This window comes from Amblyomma americanum, chromosome 1 (genome assembly GCF_052857255.1).
Source record: "Amblyomma americanum isolate KBUSLIRL-KWMA chromosome 1, ASM5285725v1, whole genome shotgun sequence".
NCBI lineage: Eukaryota > Metazoa > Arthropoda > Arachnida > Ixodida > Ixodidae > Amblyomma > Amblyomma americanum.
The window spans coordinates 133,744,083-133,767,693 of record NC_135497.1 but is presented as its reverse complement, the minus strand read 5'-3'; the positions used below and the strand labels follow the sequence as shown (position 1 = coordinate 133,767,693).

At 47.5% G+C, this 23,611-nt stretch overlaps 1 protein-coding gene across 1 annotated transcript in view; it reads left to right on the top strand.

The window, feature by feature from the left end:
• Nucleotides 1-23,611, top strand: part of LOC144113746 (cytoplasmic dynein 2 intermediate chain 2-like) — a 114,342-nt gene that overhangs the window by 86,076 nt on the left and 4,655 nt on the right. Inside the window, exon 2 of the mRNA XM_077647046.1 lies at nucleotides 21,925-22,009. Within this exon, the coding sequence (XP_077503172.1) occupies nucleotides 21,925-22,009 (85 nt within the window). The remainder of the gene's footprint in view (nucleotides 1-21,924; nucleotides 22,010-23,611) is intronic.

Genomic DNA, 23,611 nt, shown 5'->3' with positions numbered 1-23,611 from the left:
TCCAGTCCCAGATACATGGCGAACTCCTCCCACACAGCACGAGCACATTCCATGGTTCGTTTTTCGAAGTTCTCCACATTTTGGAAAACCTCACTCTCCAGAAGGGCAACCAGCGCCTTGAATTGGTCATCGTCCCGACGATCCGTGCTGCACTGCTGAAGCTGCGTGTTCATATGGCGGCACCCCCAGCGTCCAAAATCTATGCACGATGACCCAATCCGCGCTTTCATTTCTGTGAAGAGATCTCCGCGGGCTGTGGCCATCTCCCGAAGCAGTTGCTCTCGCTCGGATTCTGTGCCTGTCGCTTCCATGCGATATGAGAAGTGATCGATGAAGTCCTGGTACATGTCTTTAATTTCTCTCTTGAGCTGAGCAAGGGCCCGGTACCAGTGCCACTGGACATATTTGGTAAGGCGTGCAAGCTTCCGCCTAAGAATCTTGTGGCTAATGGAGATGAAGGGCTCGATTCGCTGTGGCTCCGGGACCGGCACAGCACTACGTGAACGTTGTGGTTGAGTCGACGGCAAATCTCGCTCGACGACGTTCGCCGCAGACGTCGATGCTCTAGAAGAGGCTGCGTGAGGTCCATCCCCCGGTGCCAGATACATCGGTAGGTGCGCTTGACCGCGTCCTGCACTTACTTGGTCGTTGTTGGGCTCTGTTGTAGTTACGTACTGTCTTGTGTGCACTCCTCTTCCTCCGTGAGGCGCGCAGCCCGCTCGAAGGTCCTCCCTTGTTTGCCTACTCTCTTCCATGGTGAAATATAAGCCGGGTACTGCGGCCTTCCTGCTGTAGACTACGGGAGCTAGTCGAGCACGCTTACACGACAGCTCCAAAAAGAATGTTGTTGTTGTTGTTTTTGACCTCCAAAAAGAATCCTGATCCAATTCTTCGTCGTTTTCTTCTGCTTTATCTCTCACACGTGGCGCAGATCCAGTAGCACGTGTCACTTTGGCTCAAGAAATTCATTAAATGATTACTGCACGTTTTTAAGAACAACAGTATAACAGCGCTTAAAAACATATACATTAGACGACGGTCTTTGATAGGAGAAAAATGCATGGCATTTTTGCATAATTATTGGGTCCGAACAAGTTATCGACACTTACATCGATGACACTTTTTCTTTTTACTTGACCACTATGCAGAAGAAAACAAAGTCGGTAAAATGAATGACGCCTGTTTACTAAGGTAAAGAAGAAGAAGAATGACGCCTGCAATACTTCTTTTGAATCGTTCCCTTAAAGGGACATTGAGGAGAAATTGAAGTTAGCTTGTATCGTTAGAATACTAGCTCCTGATCACAAAAACGCCACTCTTACTGAAAACAAAGCTCTTTTAAGGGAGAAAATAGCAAGATCACTGCCCGATAACTTTCACTGTAGTATGACTGGTACTCTTTCGTTAAAATTTAAGCAGCGCTAACTTTTAGGACGAATACACAGAAGACATGACAGGACGGGCGCTGTTTTTTAGGACGAATACACAGATGACATGACAGGACGGGCGCTTAAATTTTAACGAAAGAATATGCATAACCAACTAGCCCCGCAACGTGTTTTACTAAATGACTGGTACGGCTGAAAAATTCGTAAAAATTGTACACTTTCGGAAACTGCTATGTCAGGCGCTTTTCTCTCCTGACCCCTCAATTATCTGAGACCAGCCCCCCCCCCCCCCCCCCCCCCCCCCCTCGTTTTATCTTCTCTGTTAGAAGCCGCTCAGCGTTCTGTGTTGACGGTTAATTCAGCTGCGAAAAACAAGCTGCCTTCTTGCTGGTGGGATGAAGACTGCGAAACCGCCTATCGTCGCCGGAAGGCTGTATGGAAGAGCTTGCAGGGAACCTGCGCTGCCCAGGTGGCACTGCAATTGTTCCATTCTGTGACTCAAAACTGCTTTTGTCAGCCGCTTGGGGCGCTGCAAACGCGAGAACACATTTTGCACGATTAGATACCCGCGTTTGGCTGGCAGCATTCATTGCCTGGCTTCTCTCGACGTAGCCCAGATAGCTGACGCACGGCACGTGCGCCTTCGACAGAGCGCGGAGGCTCACGCCTATAAGCGCCTGAAGGTGGCGCGGAAAAGTACTAAGAGTAATACCCAAAACTGCTTGCTCTTCTCGCTAGGCAGTGTGTTATGGCGCTGCTATCGGCACCGCAAACTTCTGCGCAAGTTCCCCATAGCGCATAACCAGTCTCCGCACAAGTGGATAAAATACAAATTCTTTGCAGCATCGTTTAAAAGGACTACATCTAAAGCTGAGGAGGAATACAATGCAAATTTAAATAACTATTTGTCTTACCGAGATAATCGAAAACCTTTATATAGATTTATAGAACGCACTAACTCTGTATCTTCCAGTCCCGTGATCCAGACTGCAGTTCTATCCCCCTCACCTCCAACAAGCAATTCACAATCTGAATTGCATAGCACAAGGCCTCGCCGCGCGTTTTCATGCACGCAGTGCGATTTCTTCTATATCTTACCGCATCTGCGTGCAGATTTCACTGTAGTCGTTCCATCTTAGTTAATGTCTATAGTTAGTGGTCTGCAGTCTGCTTCCGCTGGCGTTCACGGAGTCACAGTTCGCATTTTGAAGGTATTAGCTCAAGACTTTACCCAGAATATCCTAAAAATTGGAATTGGTCTTTGGAAAAAGCATGGATTTCACTAGACTGGAAAACAGAGAAAGTAATTTTATTAGTAAAAGATCCAAGAAAAGGACTTGATCTTGACAATATTTGGCCCATCTCTCTTACTTCAAATTTGCACAAACTTGTGGAACGTATGGTGCACAGCCGCCTCACAAATCGTTCGTGTATCAATTCTACGTGCCCTCGGTGAGCCTCAGATTGGTTTTCGCCGTGAGTGTTCGATTTGGTCCGCACACACGGACTTGGAGAGCCGAATCAAGGTTGCATTGAGGCAGGAGGTCTCAACTCTAGTTACACTGAATATTGCAAAGGCTGTTGAGGACAGTGTTGAGCACAGTATTTTGCTTCATAAACTAGCTGACCTCAAACCTTCTTCGTACCTCCTTGCATGGATAAAAGAGTGCTTGAACGATAGGCAGTTCTTTTGCACTGATGACCATTACAATTCCAACACATACGCTCAGTCGAGGGTCGTGGCTCAAGGCTCGGCGTTGTCGCCGTTACTGTTTAGTATACTCATGCGAGATATTCCTATCCACCCGGCTGTCAAGGTCTGCGTGTACGCACACGACATTGCATTCTTCGCTTATGCGAAGGACATCCACACTTTGTATCGGATGTTGCAAGCTTACCTTAATGCTCTGGAAGCCTGGCTGGACAGCCTAAGGTTAGTTTTGAATGTTAATAATAGTGCCCTCCTAGCTTGTTTTCCCGCCGTCATCTCCTCTTTACATCTCCTTGCTGTATCGCAATACACATGTCCCACAAGTTGATACCTATTGCCTCTTAGCAAAAGGAAAAGGCAGCTGTTGGCATTTATTCCAGAGCTCTTGATTGGAGTTATTCCTTTCGGGCCCCTGATTATGCACCTATATTCGGTGTTGAATTTCTAGCGATTCAGTTGGCCTTACATACGATCCCTTGCATCGTTAATGAGGTCATTATGCTTGCTGGCTGCCTTTCTGTCCTGACTGCACTTGATGACTCTAGGAACGGTCTTCTGGGTCGTTCCCTAAGATTTTTTTCATCCCATCACATGTTGAAAAAGTCCGCTTTCACTGGATACCTGGACACTGCGATACCATTTACTCCAAACACTGTGCAATTGACAACAGCCCGCTTCCAACGGTTCGTGCAACTGCATTCCTTGAGTCATGAGCCCCTCCTTGCTGCAGGCGATTTTCAACATTAGGCTTTCCCATGGAGTGTGCACATATGTAGTTCACGGAAATGCGAGGTGACTATGATTCTCTTGCGGTGCAGAATCCCACGACTAAATGTATATTTGTTCCGATCAAGGTTCACTCTGTCGAACCTTTGTGAAGCATGTGGTGAAATCGAAACACTAGATCACTTTCTCCTCTCTTGTCGGCGGTTTGCTTCTCTGCGAAAAGCTTATCTGCAGATTCCCCTTGCTCAATTACGACTTCCTCTTTCTATTCCGGTTCTTCTCTCCTTTGGGTAAGCGCCAGGGGATATGTCCTAAAACCACTGCGCGATTAGCTGCATAATTTCATCACTGCGTCAGGGAGACTCCATTGTTAGTTGTAATTCACATTTTTGAAAGCACAAAATCTAACTCCGATTACCTTAAATGAGTCATTGTTTCACAATTGTTTGTCTCTACAAGGCACTAGGCACGTTGCTGGAAATTTTTTTCAGGAGGGGCCCGAGGCAGTTGTCTGGTTAGACTTCATTGCTCTATTTTTATGTGTATATACCTGTGGTCGCCATGATTTAAATCTTTTAGTGACTTTCTTTCTTTAGATCAATCTATCTTTTTGATCTTACTCTTTTAAATGACAGTGGTGAATTGTTGCTTATTATTGTTGGGTTATTTTTAATCGTAGATTGCAGTATTTCTTCATCTCTATCGTCTACATTTTTTAACTCTATATACTTTGTTTCTAGCGTTGAAATCTTCTAGTATTAAGATACCTTCTGTTTCAAACTGTGTTGTTATCTGATCTATTTTTCCAGAGTTGAGGTGATGGGGAAGTTGGGCGTGCAATTACAGTTGATTAGTATCATGCTCCTACTGCCCTTCGGGATTCTAGTAATTATGAATGTTTTTTTCTACTAAGATGGGAAAGACCTGTACGTTTTAATTATAGGTTATTGTTGCTGTCTTGATATTATTGGTTGCTGCTATTATTTTGATTGCAAAAGGTTCACACTTGAGTTACTGCAATATCGTGTTGGCTCTCTGTTTGATCGCATTTTAATGCTTCGTTGGCCTTAGAGGCTCTTGCTTGGTCAGTTTATACGATGCGAAAGGTGTCGGCCTTTAAGAGATCCTCTTGTGTTTACTGCAGCGGTAGCCTAGTGGTTTCAGCATCCGTATCATATGCGGGAGGTGCGGGGTTCGATCTCCAGTGCCTCCGGGTACGCACCGGTGGTACAATGGGCACAAACTTTCCTCTGTCCTGGTACTCGAATTCTATCGGGCGAAAAACTTGCACAATGGGTCTTTGACGTCACCCTGTGAAAAGAAAATACCTTGCGCATTGGCGCTCTTTGGCAAAGCTGCCCTTGTGCCACTGAAATTAATCATCTCTTGTGAAACCCTCTAAGGTGAGAGTTCTCAATTTCACGACCCCACTCAGAATGACGTCCAGACGTTCTCTGATGGCTTTATCAAGCCTAGAGAGCGTTGGAAGATTTCTCAATGATGTGAAAATTGTTCTCTCAGTGCTGGTGAGTGTGGTGATGATGTCCCGGGACTCTCGAGCGCCCGTCCTGATGCACCCCGTCCTTCCTGCGCCGGGTCAGAGCGGCGCGGTGTTGATCTTACCAAGATCGGCGGTTCGCTTCTCGCCCTTTGTGCTTCAACGCTTTCGACAGTGAAGCGAGCAGAAAAGCGGGCGAAGGCAGAGTCGCCTCGCACCGATAGCCGCGGGTCCCATGCAAGAAACGCCGTTTTATACCGCCAGCCAAACAGTTATTGCAGTCGAGTACGTGCCAAATCCCACCTCTGTATGCACATCTCTCCAACTTAATTCTTATTGAGACTAACCCGGTGTGACGTCACTTCTGCCAATTAAGTGATCTACCAGCCTGTTTTACTGCGAGCGGTTCCCGCCCGTCGTTCTATACCGTAACTTTCAATGCGTTATCCCCACTACGGTATACCCCACGCCCTTCCCAAATCGTCTTAAAACATGGGTCGTCGCACAAACGTGGCACGCATAGTCTGGATTCCACTGAAGTCGAAAAGCCTGGATGAGGAAATTCCACCTTCGTTTAAGGGCTGCACCCCGTCAAAGTCTGGAAAAAAAAAAGAAGTGCGGCCTGGTCTTTACATGAGTATATACGGAAGAATAGTGCAGGGCATACGAAGGGGACACATTCCAAGACTGAGTGCGCACGCACAGGAATCATGCGTGATAGTCGTAGACTGAGGGAAAAATGGTTTTTAGTGAACTGTGTGGATGCAAAACAAAATGCGCCTCTCTCTGACGACGTATACGCAGTCTCAACAAGTACACGCGTAATTTAGACGTCTACGTCGCAGCACTTAACCCCGCGTCTCTTTCAACCGTTTCCCCCTAATACACGCCATTCGGGGAATGATAAAATAAAAGTGTTACCATCTCAAACCATTTTAACTGAGCGAAACGTTTGCTCTGCGCTTCAGACGTCGTCCGACTCACTTGGCCGTACTCACCCCTCCTGCGGCTTGCCGCATGGCAGCTGCGACCCACCAGTAAGTGGGCATAGTATGGCTGGCCACCGCGTTCCACCGTGTATCGCCTAGAGGCGTGAGTGCTCATCTTATGCAAACACAGCTCGTCGGGTTCTTCTCACTTCTTGAAGTCGTTTGAGCTAGAACACTTCGGTCGTTGTGTATTGCCCAAGACGAAAGCCGACAGGCATGCCGGCGCCCTCTGTCATCGCCTTTCTCGTGTGCGGGGACAGCTCACTACGTCCGCCCAACAGACCATCCTTTCGGGGACTTCTTCAGTCCAGCGTCAAAAAGGTTGAGCTGAAAAAAAAAATTGGCAAGACCGTCGGAGACTCTGAGGTGTGCGCGCAGCTCGTACGTGAGGAAACCGTTCGGCTTGGATCCTACAGGCCACAGAATAGAGGTGCGACAATTTATTCCTCTGAAGCGCTTTCGATTTATACGTCTATCAGAAATCTTGATACAGGCCGAGGAAATGCGATCTGACGTTCGGCACATGCACTTAATTGCAAAACGGATATTCAAATTAGACACAAAATAAAAAAGGATCTCACTGCTTGTGTCAGCTGTGACACGAAAGCATTGTTTTATATCCATGGCTCTATGGCCTGCACTATTGGGCACGTGCGTCGGCCGTTTGAAAGCAGAGGTACAGTGCCTCATAGCGAACGCAGCGCGAAACAGCGAAAACAGGAGAAGCGCGAATGGCAACCAGAAGAAAGGTAAGAGGCGCCTGAGTGCGCACTTGCAGTATGGACGCCGAGAATGCGCAGCGACAGGCCACGCTGTTAGGCCACGTAAAGTACGAACCACATTGCCAGAGCGTTCGAGCGGTGCGCACACGCTCCGAGTACTACTCCGCGCGAGGCTCGAATCCACGCCGGAGGGGAGCCAGTATAGCGTATACTTGGTGCGTGCCACTCGGCCATCTCTGCGAGGCTGTGTACAGTGCGACTAGCCGACATTTGTGAACATCAACGGCGTCCACGTGCTCGGCAGCAGATTATTCGAAAGCCAGCAAGCGTCTTCAGAATCTGAATTGCGAACGGCGACATCAGCACTATGCGGCCGCACGCAAATGACAGAACGCAACCGCAGAGGATGAAGCAGAAAAGCGGGTGAACGCCGCCCTAGAGTGCGGCTAGCAGCACCCACGACCCGCCCTAGAATGTGCGACAAACCTTATCTAAGGATCCGGCCTAAGAGGCCCCACAGTTATCGCTGCAGAGCATCCGTGCGCGTATCGCGCGGAGGGTGGCCAGTTTTGTTCTCTGCCTTTAGTCACAAGCAATTAATCTACGGGAAGCTGGCGTCCAGCGTTCGCCTCGAATTACTTACTCTGCAGGAACACTTTGCATTCTATAATCGGGCACGGCTCAAGAACGAAGAGGCAAACGCCTCTCAAAGGAGGCCTTCTAACCAATCGGATCTATGACGTCACGGTCCACCCTGTTGCACCTGCCAAGACTGCTAGCATATTCAGCTAGCAGGTGCAAGGCGGCTGACCTCTACGCCGTGACAATGGTTTGGTTTATGGGGGTTTAACATTCCAAGGCGACTCAGGCTATGAGGGACGCCGCAGTGGAGGGCTCCGGAAATTTCGACCACCTGGGGTTCTTTAACGTGCGCTGACATCGCACAGTACACGGGCCTCAAGAATTTCGCCTCCATCGAAATTCGACCGCCGCGGCTGGGATCGAACCCACGTCTTTCGGGCCAGCAGCCGAGCGCCGTAACCACTCAGCCACCGTGGCGGCCCCGCCGTGACAATAGGGTGGTGCCTTTGGTTGGAGAGCCTCCTTCGAGGGGCATTTGTCGTTTCTTTCTTAATTGAGTGTCCTCTCTCTGCTCTCTGTGGTCTGTCTAATAGCGCTACATCCAATCTTTACATAATTAATGACCAACTAGCCAAGCACCAAGTTCTATTGTTGTATCTGGTTATAGCCTGGAATCCTCCGAGCGAGATCATTTGTCAGCCAAGCCCCCGCAGTTCCATGCAGTCGCACACAAAAACGGTGTGTCACTAGGTTAATAAAAACAGATCATGCACCGTTGGTTGAGCCGAGAATCAGACCTTCAACGCCTCTATACTCCAGGAATGACGCCTCTATTTTTAGAGAAAAAAAAAACATGTTGCCTCAATGCCGCCGCTCGTCCATTACGTAAGCAAGCGGTAGTACAGAATTTGCACCGCAAACTTCTATCTAGGTCACAAATAAGCGCATCAAAGCTTGGGAAAATACGAAAATGCGTCTAGGAGGTGCAACTATTCATGAGAAAGTCGAGGGCATGACGGAATCCCGTCTGGCCGCGGGGATACATTAGAAAGAAGCACGGACGTCGACCAGCTGAATTAAAAAGATGAAGTTCCGGATCCCGGCACGGAGGCTTGTTCTGAATACAGTGATCACCGGAGTAGCTTGTTTTACACCGTTTTAAATAGTCGACGCAGAGAGCGCACGCTATATGCGCACGCTACTATATATCGTGAACGCTACATTCGCGAACGTGTGGTTCGCGCTATATCGTGCACCGCAGTGTAGGCGCGCTCTCTGCGTCGGTTATTCATAACGATAAAAAGCAAGCCAATTTCGTGACCTCTTCATTGCGAATATGGCTCCCGTGCTGGGAGCCGGAACTTTTTATTTAAGCTGATCGGCATCCGTGTTTTTCTAACTATTCATGAGGTTGACTTTGCTACGCATATACATGGACACCAACGCACAGTACTCGCTATGGTGGCTTCACATTGAAGAGCTGTTCCAGAAACTTAACACTTCTACTATCTATAAAATGTCACACGGCACTTGAAATTGTTGTAACTGAACCTATTTCTTCTTTCTTTGTTACATGGAAGCACGCGAAACATAGTAAAATGAATTGCAGTAGAAACTAGGTGCATTTGTGTACATTCGTAATTTATACAATCATATTAGAACGCTGAGCTATATTTATTGACACTTTGTCGAATTCTTTAAATAGTGGCTTTCTTACCAACCTACCCATTACCTCTAATAGCAACAACGCACACTCATGTGTATTGCTTTAATGCAGTAATGCAACTAACGTCTGCGTCTTCGCCTGGCCGTGTGCGCGAAATTTTGTCCGGCCATCCGTCCGAACCAACAGAAAGCTCTCAAAAGTCAAATACAGTCCAAAAAATTATAGCTCGTAACGGGTTGCGAACATCCGTTGGGTGTGCAACCGGAAGCGCGAGCGTCGCTTAAAATCGCTTCCCTACTGCCGCTTTTTTTTTCTATTTCATGGAAATCAACCTCGCTGATCTGCTAAACGCCTTAAATACACGAGTAGAATTCCGCGATGCTGACACACAATACTATGCCATACACCTCACTCCGCGCGCGCATCAAAATTGGGGGAGACATATATATGCGTCAAGAACCGGAGACCATTCAGCAAGATGGTCCTGCACAGCAAAACCTCCCGAACTAATGCGCACTGTTCTCTGACCAGAGACTTAGTTGAACGAGGTCGTTATGCATGGCGATCCATCATGCGGCTCTTCAACAAGCTAAAAAGCCCAATCAGCACTATAGCAGATTGCACGGAATCCCCGAGTCGTTCAGTACAGGCAGGAAGCATACAGTGTAAAGCGAGATCTCAATGTCCTCTTTAACTGTCCGTTGAAGTGTTTTCAAGACAAGCGCTGCATCACGGCACTACACAAATCAATGATCGATCGTCTCTGGTTTGTCGCAAAAGTGGCAGTTCACCGACCATGGCACAAAAGATGCCACGGCGCGAAGTCAGGCCTTGACGGGTAGAGTTGACGGGTGTTGAGTTTAAAAAAGAAGCTTTCTGCAGCATATTGAATATACATCCGCTGAACTCGCTTCAATACACTACAGAGTCCATAAACCCAACGTAAAGCTGCTGATATACGGACACAAGGAATAGCAACTCTATTAGTATGCCTTTGTCATCTGCCTTCTTGACAGGCCGAACAAATATAGTAACGAAAAGCGGACAGTGAGAAAATGAAATGTATCAGCAACCTCCTTCAGGAAACCCCACGAAGCTCCCTCACAGCCATGACCAGTCGGCGCAAACAGGTGAGACGGCAACTCAGTCGACTTTTAAGCTCAGCTAGCAGAAGAGAGATAGGTAAAACGTTTATTGAACAAGCAGGGGAATATCTCGAGTCAAATGGTCGGCCCCCTCATTTCTGCATGGATGCCGGTGGCTTGCGTTGCTTCGCGGACCCATCGGATGAGCTTGCGCTGATCGTCCAGGTCGTGGCTGGACAGGGCTGCCTCCCACTGCTCGTATGATGTATGTCAGTTTGTGGAGTTATGAGGTTGTGAAAGGAAAGTACATGAATTCAGGATATCGCTGCAAAGCAGATATTCGGCTTTAACTGGGGAAGACGATCTTGATGTTCATACAATGAACGATAATCTGACAGCCATCATTACGGAGTGCGCAGTAGAAGTAGGCGGTAGGACAGTCCGACAGGATATCGGGAAGCCATCTCAGGTGACGAAAGATCTGATTAAGAAGCGCCAAAGCAGCAGGGCGTCTAACCCTACCGACAGAATAGAACTAACAGAGCTATCAAAGTTAATAAATAAGCGCAAGGTAGCCGACATAAGGAAGTTTAATATGGAGAGAATCGAGCATGCTCTCAAGAACGGAGGTAGCTTAAAAGCGGTGAAGAGAAAACTAGGCATAAGTAAAAACCACATGTATGCTTTAAGAGACAAGGAGGGTAATGCCATTAGCAATATGGATAAGATAGTTAATGTAGCCGAAGAGTTCTACACAAATCTGTATAGTAGCCAATGTAATCAGAGCATTAATGAGTGAGACAGTAGCGCACAGCAATGCGTCATCCCGCCAGTGACGAAAGAGGAAGTAAAGAAAGCCTTAGGAGCAATGCAAAGAGTAAAAGCAGCTGGTGAAGATCAGGTAACAGCAGATCTGTTAAAGGATGGAGGGTAGATCGTGCTAGAAAAACCAGCCACCCTGTATACGCAATGTCTTATGGCCTCGACCGTACCAGAAGCTTGGAAGAATGCAAACATTATCTTAATTCATAAGAAGGCAGACGCCAATGACTTGAAAAATTACAGACCGATCAGCTTACTATCCGTTGCCTACAAGGTATTTATTAACGTAATCGCAAATAGAGTCAGGGCAACCTTAGACTTTAATCAACCAAATGATCAGGCAGGCTTTCGTAAAGGATATTCCACAATAGATCGTATTCACACTACCAATCAGATGATATAGAAATGCGCAGAATATAACCAACCACTATATATAGCCTTCATTGATTACGAGAAAGCATTCGACTCAGTGGAAACCTCAGCAGTCATACAGGCATTGCGTAATCAGGGTATAGAAGAACCTTGTGTCAAAAAACTGGAAGATATATGTAGCAACTGCACAGCTACTATAGTCCTCCATAAAGTAGCAATAAAATTCCAATAAGGAAGGGCGTCAGGCAAAAAGACACGATCTCGCCAATGCTATTCACCGCCTGTTTACAGGAGCTATTCCGAGGCCTGAATTGGGAACAGTTGGGAATAAGAGTAATTGGAGAATACCTAAATGATCTGGAGATTCGCTGATGACATTGCCTTGCTGAGTCACTCAGGAGGTGAACTGCAAATCATGATCAATGAGTTAGACAGGCAGAACAGAACGCTGGGTATAAAAATTAACATGCAGAAAACCAAGGTAATGTTCAACAGTCTAACAAGGGAATAGCAGTTCACAATTGGCAGCAAGGGCCTGGAAGTGGTAAAGGAATATGTCTACTTACGGCATGTAGTGACCGCTGATCCGGATCATGAGAGGGAAATAACTAGAAGGATAAGAATGGGGTGGAGAGCACATGGCAGGTTCTCTCAGATCATGAATGGCAGTTTACCGATTTCCCTCAAGAGAAAAGTGTAAACAGCTGTATCTTACCGGTACTCACCTACGGGACAGAAACGTGGAGGCTAACGAAAAGAGTTCAGCTTAGGTTAAGGACAACGCAGCGAGCCATGGAAAGAAAAATAATAGGTGTAACGTTATGAGATCGGAAGCGGGCAGAGTGGGTGAGGGAACAAACGCGGGTTAATGGCATCCTAGTCGAAATTAATAGGAAGAAATGGGCTTGGGCAGGCCACGTAATGCGAAGGCAAGATAACCGGTGGTCCTTTAGTTACCGGAGTGGATTCCAAGAGAAAGTAAGCGTAGCAGGGGGGTGGCAAAGGTTAGGTGGGCGGATGAAATTAAGAAGTTTGCAGGCAAATGACAGGGTTAATTGGAGAGACATGGGAGAGGCCTTTGCCCTGCAGTGGGTGTAGTAAGGCTGATGATGATGATGATGATGATGATGATGATGATGATGATGATGATGATGATGATGATAATGGTGGTGGTGGTGGTGATGTGAGGTGTGGTGGTTTCTCCGTGCAACCCTATGGCCGCATCAGGGATAGGTGTGGGGGTACCGAGGGCGGTTGATGACACTGCATATGTACAAATTCGGAAATGTGTCTGTACCTGTCGCCTGGCTGAAAGGCACTCCACGTGTTGGTTGACTCCTTCTACTTTCGGAGGTGAGTTCAAACAAAAGGCGGGAGCCGGTATGTTTAATTCGATTTAATAGAGAAATCGCCCGCACAGGGCAATAATTCCAAGTTTCTAAGAACACGACGGAACTTATAGCGCTAAGAAACCAGGACGAACAAAGAAAAAGACACCACGAGCGCTAACTTGCAAAGTTTAAAGTTAGCGCTCGTGGTGTCTCTTTCATTGTTCGTCCTGGTTTCTTAGCGCTATATGTTCCGTCATGGCAAACCAACTCGCCCGAACAACCACTCTGTTCTAAGAAAACTTCGGGCGTGTAGGTCGAGTTCCCGTGGTGGAAAGACAAGTTCAGAATCCTCTTTAGTGCACCTTTAAGTAGAGAAAGACCAATTCTGCATATATGGGCATTAGCCCATTAGCTATCTCGTCATACCCTTAAGGCGGAGTGCGGGCCACGGTACGGCGGCGTCAGCATTCATGAATTTAGCGCGCAGATCAGAAGGGGTGCGGCGGCGTCACGGCGGCGGTACGTAGAGCCATGCAGAGGTAGAATTGCCAGCTGCGTGGCATCGGGCTACATCATGCCGCAGCGCGCGGCGACTGCATTCAGAAAGTGAGCGGGCAGTCTGACGCATTCTCACACGTAAGACTACCGCCTTTTTAGTGAAAGTAAGATCCGGGCAAGTGTTCCTACTGACTGTGTTTCCGTTTCTTGCGGGGATGGTTACGTCGGTGAGGAGTTCTAGCCATTCTTGGCCCACTGGTTGGAGGAGGGTCTGCCCTTTCCGAGTCCTTCGCGTGCCGCCCGGTGCTGTGAGGGGAGTTTAGATGCCAAGCACTACCAGCTGATTGGAACTGGTTATGCGAGAACTCGTGTAGGATGGGCCTAAAATCCTGTCCAGTGCTACGGGGTGGGCTCTAGAGGTTAAGAAAGAATGCGCTCTGTCGACAGCGTTTTAGAGCGAAAGCTCCACTTCACGACCAAGGCTGCAAAAGCCGGGCCATCGCTGAAGCCTCGACCTTGATTAAATAAAATAAACATTGCCATTACTGAGATTCTAACTCGCGGATGCGCGAACTTATCTAGATAAGCTTGGCTGGCCACTGCACGAAAGCACTATGCTATCCCCGCAGCCGATCACGCCTCGTGTTAAACTGAAAGGCACACTCGCGCTGTGCATTACACACCGTCGTCTTCAACTTCCATCTGCGGCGCGAACACATAAGATCAGCTTAACCTCGATCAGAGCTTAACGTGAGTCTAATATCGTGGCCAGACGTGCCGACGACCCAGCAAAGCAAAACCATGAGCCAATCAGGCTAAACACATGCTTTAGCACGTCTACTCCGTTGAACTACGTTAAAACCCTGCCATTTTTTCAGGTCAGGATTTCGAGCAGGTCGTGATTGATGTTGGGGAAGTCCAAGGTGTGGTACAGCGGTGACGGTATTTGCGATTAAGGTGGCTACTTTCGGGTACGGGTCGGCCGTTGCCGTGTTGTCGCCCGTAAGGGTAGGTTTGGTGCCGGTTCCCTGGGGGATGGACCGGGATGGAGGTTGTCCGAATGAAGAAATGTAGGGACCCGCATTTGCGGCTGAAGTTGCGGCAGTTCCATTGCCATATTTCTGCAAGGTGTTTCAAATTATTCAATAGAGATTTTTCTTTGAAAAGCCGTGAAAAATAAGTCTGTGCGGTCGGTGCAGGTTGATTATACAGCATGAAGGACATTATTTACGTAACAAAGTGCAACGAACAGAAGAGTATTTAACTAAACTTATCTGATCCTGGGCGTCCCTGGGCTGCGTCCGAGAGTTCGTCCCTGGGTTGGGAGTCTTGAAAATCCATTGGGACGTTGTCGGGTGCAGCATAGGAGTTAGCGCGCGCGAGTTTCAATCCTCTAGGATTGGCCGGCGCTTGAGAGGGGCGCCTCATGCGGTTGGTCGGTGGCGTGGTTAAGCCTAACGTCACCTAGGCGCAGCCGCTCCGCTTCGACAACGGTCGGAGCCATATATGCGAACAATGCACATTCACAGGGGCCAAAATATATCTGCGGGTGCCTCTCGTCATTATAGCTTCCAGGGTATCGGTGATACGAACCGAAGGGTGCGACAGAACGGGCATGGCTTGCTGCTTTGAAAAAAAAAAAAAACGTGAGACAAGCTGGTGTACATTCAAGTGAACAAGTTCAGCTCCTCCAGACTTCAGGGGAAGGAACAAATTGTCTTGACACATGGGCTGCCATTGAGAGTGCCACACAAAGCTCGCGAAAAGTCTGTGCAGCGCTTGCTCCTTCTATCTCGCACAATGCATCACTTGCAATACATAGACGAGCTTTGCAACCAAGCAGGTGTTGCATACTTGCGCCAGAGCAAAAATCGAGAGCCAAAAACCCATCCAAGCCTCCGTTCGGCGCCTCACAGATAGAATTTTTATGACTCCCAATAAGACTTATTATTCCGTACCTGGTGGACGGGAATGCCAAGATACTGTAGGGAATTAGAGTCCCAGCTTACGCCACCAAAAAGATTAGTCTTTGTAACCCGGTAACCTAACCAGAACCCTTTAGATTTATACAAATTTAGAGCCGCGCCAGAGTGTTCACAGAACTGCGCAGTTAAATGCAAAACTTCCAGCGCACTCGATTTAGTTAAACAAAAGAGGGCGACGTCATCAGCATAGGCTAAAATCTTAATTTCAGACTGATCACGTGAGAATCCTCGAATAGCTCTGGATCTGATGACACTAACGCATAAGGGTTCGAGATTTAATGCGAGCAACAGAGGCGATAATGGGCAACACTGCCGGACAGACGACTTTAGAGGAAACGTTTTGGTAAGTTTTTGACATACGATCAATCTCGTCTAGGTCTGTTTGTGGCATAGTCTAATGCCCGCAAGCAATGCATCCCCAATTTTCGCACGTTCCAAGACTGCAAATAAGAATCATGACCTACCTTATCAAAGGGTTTCGCAAGATCAATCTGAATTAGAACAACTTGACCTGCATCCTCTGTTACTGACTCCAACACCGAACGGACAGTAAGTATAGGAGTCTGGATACCGTGGCCTCGAATACCACATGCTTGATGCGAGCCTATTAAGTATAATACCACTAACTGAAAGCGAGAAGAAAACATTTTCGCAAGCATCTTATAGTCTACGTTACATAATGATATGGAACGCTACCCTTCAATAGTCCATAACCGGTTCTTATCTATGCTTTCCGGAATGAATATATGTCAAGAATAAAAAGTGGGAGGTAGAAAAGACAACATCGTAAGCAACATCAAAAACTTCTAACAAGACGGGTGCGAGGAAAGGCGAGAACGTTTTGTAGAACTCGCTACTCAAGTCATCCGGACAAGGAGATGTCTGGCCTTGCAGAGCGGAAATAGCCGATTTGATTTCATCCAAGGCGAGAGGACCCTCGAATGCAGCGCTCTGCTCTTCGCCAAATCGATGAAACGCATCATAGAAGCGATCATGAACTCTGATCACAAGTCTGGCTACAACCGCCTCCAAAGAGAGGCGCATAACAATCATATAAAGCCCCAAGAATTCCGTAGGTGTCACTAAGAATTTCCAGCATACTGGATCTCCAGTGTCTCTTTTGCAATATCAGCCTGCCTTTCGTTACTCAGTGGCAAGCGAGACGGTTGTTCAAGGAACCTTTAAGGAACGAGATCCAATTAAGGCCCCCAGCTATTTTTTCTATGCAGCTGTGCTTTAATATTGGCTTTGTCATCAGCATAAACGTCTGGCTGAATCATTTCTAACTCATGCAGGTCATTTAAGGTGCGTTCAAGCTCACGAATGGGATGGCGCTTATGCTATTCATGCTGACACTTCACTTGCTAAGCTCCGAGCCTCCTGCTTCAAGAGATCCCAGTTCTGAAAGACTGAGATATCCCTACGGGCCCATGCAACTTTTAAACAAGAGGTGACTGCGAGCTGCGGCAGCGCGACAGTGTCACTTTCAAGAAGACATGACTCCTCAAGCACTGCTGTCTACGATGCGAGGGTTTCTTGAGGGAAATAAAAAACGGAGCTAGGAGGCATGCAGATACGCAATTTTAATGCGGCATATACCATGAAAAAAAAAGAAGTCCGCAGCATCGAAAAGGAGGAGGAAGATGAAGCAATTCAATTTTCCAATTTTTATTCTGATTCAGTCTTCTACGTCGCCGCCTCACGTCTTTTTTTTTCCCCGCGCAAATACTTCATTGGCATTCTCCATTCTACCTTGGCCAATCCCCCCGCGTGAGCATGTGCCATATTTACTGAGGTGAAGAAGAAGAAATGTGCCATGTTTTGAGAGGAAGCAATACATACTATTTCCACTGCTTTTCCCGTCAAAAATTTCCTGTATCCAGTAATTAACCGCCTGTGTCTTGGCCATTCCCCCGTAGTGGGTATGTGCCAGCAACGTCTGAGGCCTTCCTTCCTTCCTTCCTTCCTTCCTTCCTTCCTTCCTTCCTTCCTTCCTTCCAGAAGAACTGAGGAAGCCAAAAGCTGACAGAAATATTTCATTGTCTGGGCATTGTAGCAATTCAGCAAAGCCGAAACGAGCATCGCGGCCAAAACTGGAAGGTGCGCGTCGTCATTTGCGGGTAAAGTTCAACGCCGACGCCATGCAAACGCGGTGGTTACAAGAGGGCATGGGTGGCAAACTTGGCGTCACGATAGTCAGCAGCCCACTCCAAACGACCACCAGAATATCAGCAGCTGCATCGACTACATCTTCGCAGGACACGCAGGTTTGGCAGGCATGAATTACATGTCGTACTTCAGCCACCACATGCCATTACTCGCCCTCCTAGGCGACGGCACGAAATACATTCGTAGCGAAATGAGGGAATAGCGGTGCGTTTACCGGCAAAGCTTTGCAGTTATTTATGACAACAAATGACGGCGCAGCACAGGTACATTCATGCACTGTGGTAGACCAGACGCAGCACGGATTACGCCACAGCTTTTTGTCCATTCTAACGACATTGCTAAAATTATTGTCTTGAAACGACTTCAGCGTTTGGTATCGACTCTACAAGTGCTATATTTCTCAAAATAATGAAAGCATGTTACCTTAGGTAAAATATTTCGATAGTCTTTAGATATTGGACAATTTCCAGTAGATTGGAAGATGAGGAAGGGGCTACAGTTACAATGACTGAACGAGTAAAAACTTAATTAGGTTTCTGAAATTGCGCGGGTGATTGTTCTCAGCTCAATTATTCTACCGCGCCTTCTCCTGTTGCCCTGTTTTGTTTTTCAAAACGCTTTGCATTTTCGACTACAATACGCTCCTTTCCTATTAAATCTTTGATGTGAAACGTTTATCTGCCCACTGGGAATACTCCGGAATAATTCTGATGAATTCTGCACGTTTTATTTCCTTCAACTGCAAAAGAACTGCCACCACAGCTGCCCTGAAAACCAACCTAGATTTACCATCACTTGCTTCGCGTCGAAAAGCCTCGCGTCTCTGCCTGTTTCATGAAACGTTTCGTCATGAAATTGAATACGATAAGCTAATCTCTTCGCCCTGTTATTTATCGTTGGCTCCTAGCTTATTTCATCCCGCGCAGATTGAAATCACAATCCGTACTCTGTTGCCATAATTTACAACCAGCTGTGCACAATCAGCAACCCATCAAATTACCTTCGTTTGAAGATTTTATTCAGTGCCCTATACTTCAGTACTGGCGTAGGGATCGGTTTTACATTCGCGCTCTGTGGTTATGTCCTGCCTTGTCGCCTTGCCCGCTGTTTTGTTCAGTGCACTACCCTCAGGGTATTAAAATAAAATAAAATAAAATACATATTGTAGAAATAAAATCTGCGGTGTGAGTTAATGGCAGCGTATATATTTTTTAGGTGAATGCAACCATGCTAGTAACGACCATCTATATTCGCTGCACCATAAGTGCTGGGCCGCTGTAGCACTAGATGTGCACTTTGTGTACTTAAGAACGCTGCATGGACAGGAGCGCCGAAGCCGACTGCGGTGAGGCAGATCCATGAGACAACGCTATAGTGAAGACTGAGCTAATAGAAATCGAAATGAAATCAAGAGCTTGTCATCACTCTGTCTGCAGAGCCTTGTAACTCTTCAGGTACTCTTTCCTTCCTTGCAACTCTTCTCTACCTTGGTATGTAGAGGCCTAACAGCGCCGCATTTTGCTGCCTCCTGGATCTTCTTTGTATTTACCACGTGTTTCACCTAAGATGCTCTGCAATTTCTAAAAATAGGCTTCATGGGTACGAAGAGCGCTTTTTTTTTTTGACATAGCACTGTCAGTGGTGTAGCGCATCAGAATTCAGCTATTGCGTAGATTGCTTAACTAATACTGAAATAGTTACCTTTTCAACTATTGCTGTTAGTCTCCTTATTTACTGACAGGTGTGCAGCCCACCGTGAGTAATGTCCATATCAGTTTTTAGAATTTCGAAAACGCGGTCACCCTCGGCGCTGTTGCCCCCCAAATTTTGGCTATTTCGACGAGTTACGTGCACTGGAGAGGTTGTTTCGCAGGCAAGCTTTTCGAAAGCGCGTGTATTCTGCTATTAAAGATGTCGATGAGGCAGGCGTTTGGTTAGCAGTCACGAGCTTGCAGAAACAAGTCAACGGAGCCGTCTCACAAACTTACCGTGCGACCACAGTGTGCAAGCTCTCGTGGCTACGATTACGTCTGGCTAAAGTGGCCGGCTTCACGCTTCGACCTTTTCTCAGAGAACGAGCAGAACTATTTTTGTCTCTAGGCGATTCGTACCAGACTGTCAGAGCAGCAACCAACCGTCGCTGCGCCCTCGTTCTGTCAAAAGCACAGCGAGAAACAGGCGATTGCCTTGGTGAAGGCAGGGGCCTTTTTTTCGTCTTTCGCCGCATTTATTGTCGGAATTCTTACCTCAGAAGGCAGTGAGCGGCGCTTTTTCTAGTGCGCATAGTTCTGAGACGTGTTGAAAGACGTCTGCGCAGCCGTACTTTGGGCTCTTCTCTTTAGTATGCGCACTGTGACTGAAAAACACGACTGGACGAAGAGTGTCCCCCCCCCCCCCCCCACACACACACACTTTCTTTTTCACCTGAGGCGGCGGTCCGTTCAATACGGCAGAAATCTGTGAAACAAAAGAACGTGTTTCTCTGACGTCCTTCGACGCTCTTTAGAAATTGGTTTTCTTTGAAACTGTAGCCACAGATTAAACAAAAATGCGAATACTTAGCCACCCGCGGCTCCTGTCTGAGGTTCTTTAACATCTGAAGCCATTTCAGCTCGTCCCAAGCGCATGACGTCAGGTGAAGCTGGTGGCATCGCAGTGCTCACCGCACTCTTTCTTCCTCGCTTCGTTGTCGGCGCAAGGAAAATATGCGCTCGGGACCTGTTTAGAGCTGGGGGCGTTTGTGCGTGTACGTCTGCACGCATAGTGTTTTTTTTCGCCGAGATTGCAATTGACAACCACAGCGATTATTTGAATTTAATACGGGGAGAGTCAAGTGTTTTAAAAAGTACGCAATTCCCCCACGCGAGTCCTCGAGCTTAATTGTTGAAGGAGAGAAATGCTACGTTGGACACTGCAAAGAAATATACTTCAGCCAGGCCCAAACGCGTTGAGTTTTACACGAAGCGAAATTGTTGGCGCAGCGAAAGAGAGGAATCAAGAGGTGGGTGAGGAGAAAGTGATTTTGGGAGACGCAGTGGTGCAAGACAATTCCGGTATTTAAAGGGCCGATACGTACTTTGGATTTTTCTTTTAATATCTTACGATTTTGTGTGTGCATTATTTGGTCATTGCCCGACCTTTGACCAATCACCTTTAATGAGGACGAGTCCTTATACTTCGGAGGGCGACAAACAACAATAAATATCGGTTGCAGCGTTGCCTTTGAAGCGAATGGAATTTACGTGGGGGAAATATATTCAGCGGTCGTATTTTGTAATGCTGCTTTTCTAGATTCATTCGTTTTCTGCTCTGCCGTAGGCCAATCTCGCCGTTGACTCCGCACTCGGCGAATGAAAATGATCGCTAACTATCAGCTGTGACGTCACGAGCGGTGGCTACCAATGGTAGGGAGGGTGAACGGATGAGTCGAAAAAAGGACCGCCACCAACCTGGACCGATGAGGAAGACAACGCACGAGACGGAGAGTGTTCATCATAGGGTGCCATTGTGTGAGGTCAACAACAACAACAACATCATCATAGGGCACAGTGTCAGTAGGAACGTTGAAAACGCTGAGATTAGTTGAGTTTTCGTTTATGGGGGCTTAACGGCCCAAAGCGACTCAGTCTATGAGCGGGTGCTGTAGAGGAAGTCTCCGGATAATTTTGACCACTGGTGTTCTAGATAACGTGCACAACATCGCACAGTACACGGGCCTCCAGCATTTCGCCTCCATCGAAATGCGACCGCCGCGGCCGGGATCTAACCCGCATATTTCGGGTCAGCAGCGGAGCAACATAACCACTGAGCCACGGCGGCAGCTCTTAGAACACTGAGAGCTGGGCAAGTTGAAGTTTTATGAAGGAAGCGTACCGCGACAGCGTCACAGGATGGAGGTTCAATACAACAGGACAAGGCCCGTTCTCCTACGTCTCTGTCCTTAGTTGCATACGTAACCCCGTAACGCAGTGACAAAGTGATGATTACTGCGGCTCAGAGGTGCACGGGCCATTGACGAGTGACTTTCGCAAACAGTGCAGCGCAAGGCGCCTAAGAGAAGTGGCAGCAGAATGCACCAAACTGCCGTCGTTACGCTGTGACGTTGAGGGCAATGTTCCCGTCGCCTACGCATTTTATCGTTGATGGCTGATTAGAAATACAGACTTTTATTTAGACAGAGCACCCCGTGAGTGTAAGAAACGTCTCTCCCAGAATGCAGGTCTGCAGTCTATCTGAAAAGGCGAGCAAAGACGACTTGCTTACTGCCGGATGCAAGGATTGCTTTCGGCGAAATGAGCGATATATTGCTGACAGTGCGCTTGTTAACTTTTAGCATAGTTTACAAGCACCGATTGAATCACTTTCCCCTTGGTATTTCAGGGACACCTGCCACACCAGCGTCCAAACAGAGCCGCGGGCTGTGAGGGAAGCTGGTGTCCAGAGACGCCACTGGTGCGATGCAGAGGTACGTTCCTCCAGCTGCATTCGGGGTTTAGTTACAGACAATTGCATGCCTTCATCCGCGCCATCAATTTCTTTAGAAGCGGCCAACTCAAGCGCTTCACATTATACGTTGCGTGGATTAATGGCATTCAAACTTGGTGCGCGCCGTTTTATTTAAGTTGTGTTTCGACTCCTGCCTTCACGAGTTTTTTTTTTTTTTTGCATTCAGATGTGTATGAGCCGGACGTTTGCATTCTACCCCGGAGCCGGCTGCTCCTTCTTTCTACAGTTTTCGGCACTGCACTAAAATGAGTAGAAAAACAAAAGTGTCACAAAAACAAAGTGAACACGGTAGCCAAAGGAATACAAGTTCGGTTCAGTCCCTGCTTAAGTGTACGCTAAAAGAAGGAATAAAAGGATTGCGGGCACAAAATGTTTACCCACAACACATATTACATGTCAGAATGCATTAAAGAAAACTGGAGGGAACGCTTAAGCTCCTCCCTAAGGGTACGACGCGAAATTGGTCATCCTCTGGTTTGCATCCAGAGATCCCTGGGAGTCCTCATACCACTCGTGGCACAGCGGTGCAGCGGTTAAGCGATGCGCCACTACCCTTGCGATGGCAGGTGCTGCCACCGGTGGGGCTTGTGCGAACCAGGCTGCTCTTCCCAACCAACCTCTTGCGGACCAATCATAAATTTAACGGCAAACTGCCACGGTGGACAGTTTTCTAACAATCCGGTGGGCAGGTTGGGATGACATCACGAGGCCACGTGACCAACCCTGGTCACCCTGACCAACGTGGTCAACCCTGCCACGTAGGCGGCGCATCTGGGTTGCTTCTCTAGGGATTTTTCGCTGTCATCGCCGCTCCGACGACGCCACGTTTTCTGCTTAACGTGACCGTTAACACTATGGATAGAGGTTAATTCCAAAGATAAAAGCAAATAGTGCAATGAGAAAGAAAAATGCACACCCAAACAAAAGAGAAGTACAGTTCAATCTAGTCTGAAAAAGCATTGAAATCGTTGCATCTATATACCAAGTGTTTTTTTTTTATCTGCACAATTTTTTTTCTATAAAAGGCCGTGAAAGATATGATGGGGTCTGTGCAGGTGAATTGCACGGCATTGCTGACATTACATCCGTGGTAGCAGGTGGTTGAAGTGCCATTAGTGAACTAATAATAACTACTAATTATCTTTCTAATCTCTGATTTTTGGGCAAAATATAACACGGCGGAATCGAAGGCATTCGAGAGAGTAAGCGTATACCCATTCTTAAATTTTATAAATCGGCATTGTGCTTCGAGGTATCAAACGTGGAATTATGAGCGCACAACGAGCCCACACCGCAGCCAAAGCGCGAGATGCGCCGTAAGTGGTGTATAGCCGCACTTCACGACGCCCTGAAAGAGCAAAAGAAAAAAAAAACCGGAGCACTGTTACTTGGGCGTCGGGAGGACTTGCGCCTTTCCCCTCTGCTTGGCGGAAGGCAAATCGTCAACGTAAACAGGGACGCGACACTCTTAGTGCAGAGCCGCGACACCAGAGAAACGTTGCTGTGTTTCGGCGATAAATTTCGGGATTGGCGCAGTGTTCAGCAGGGTAGCGCAGCGGGG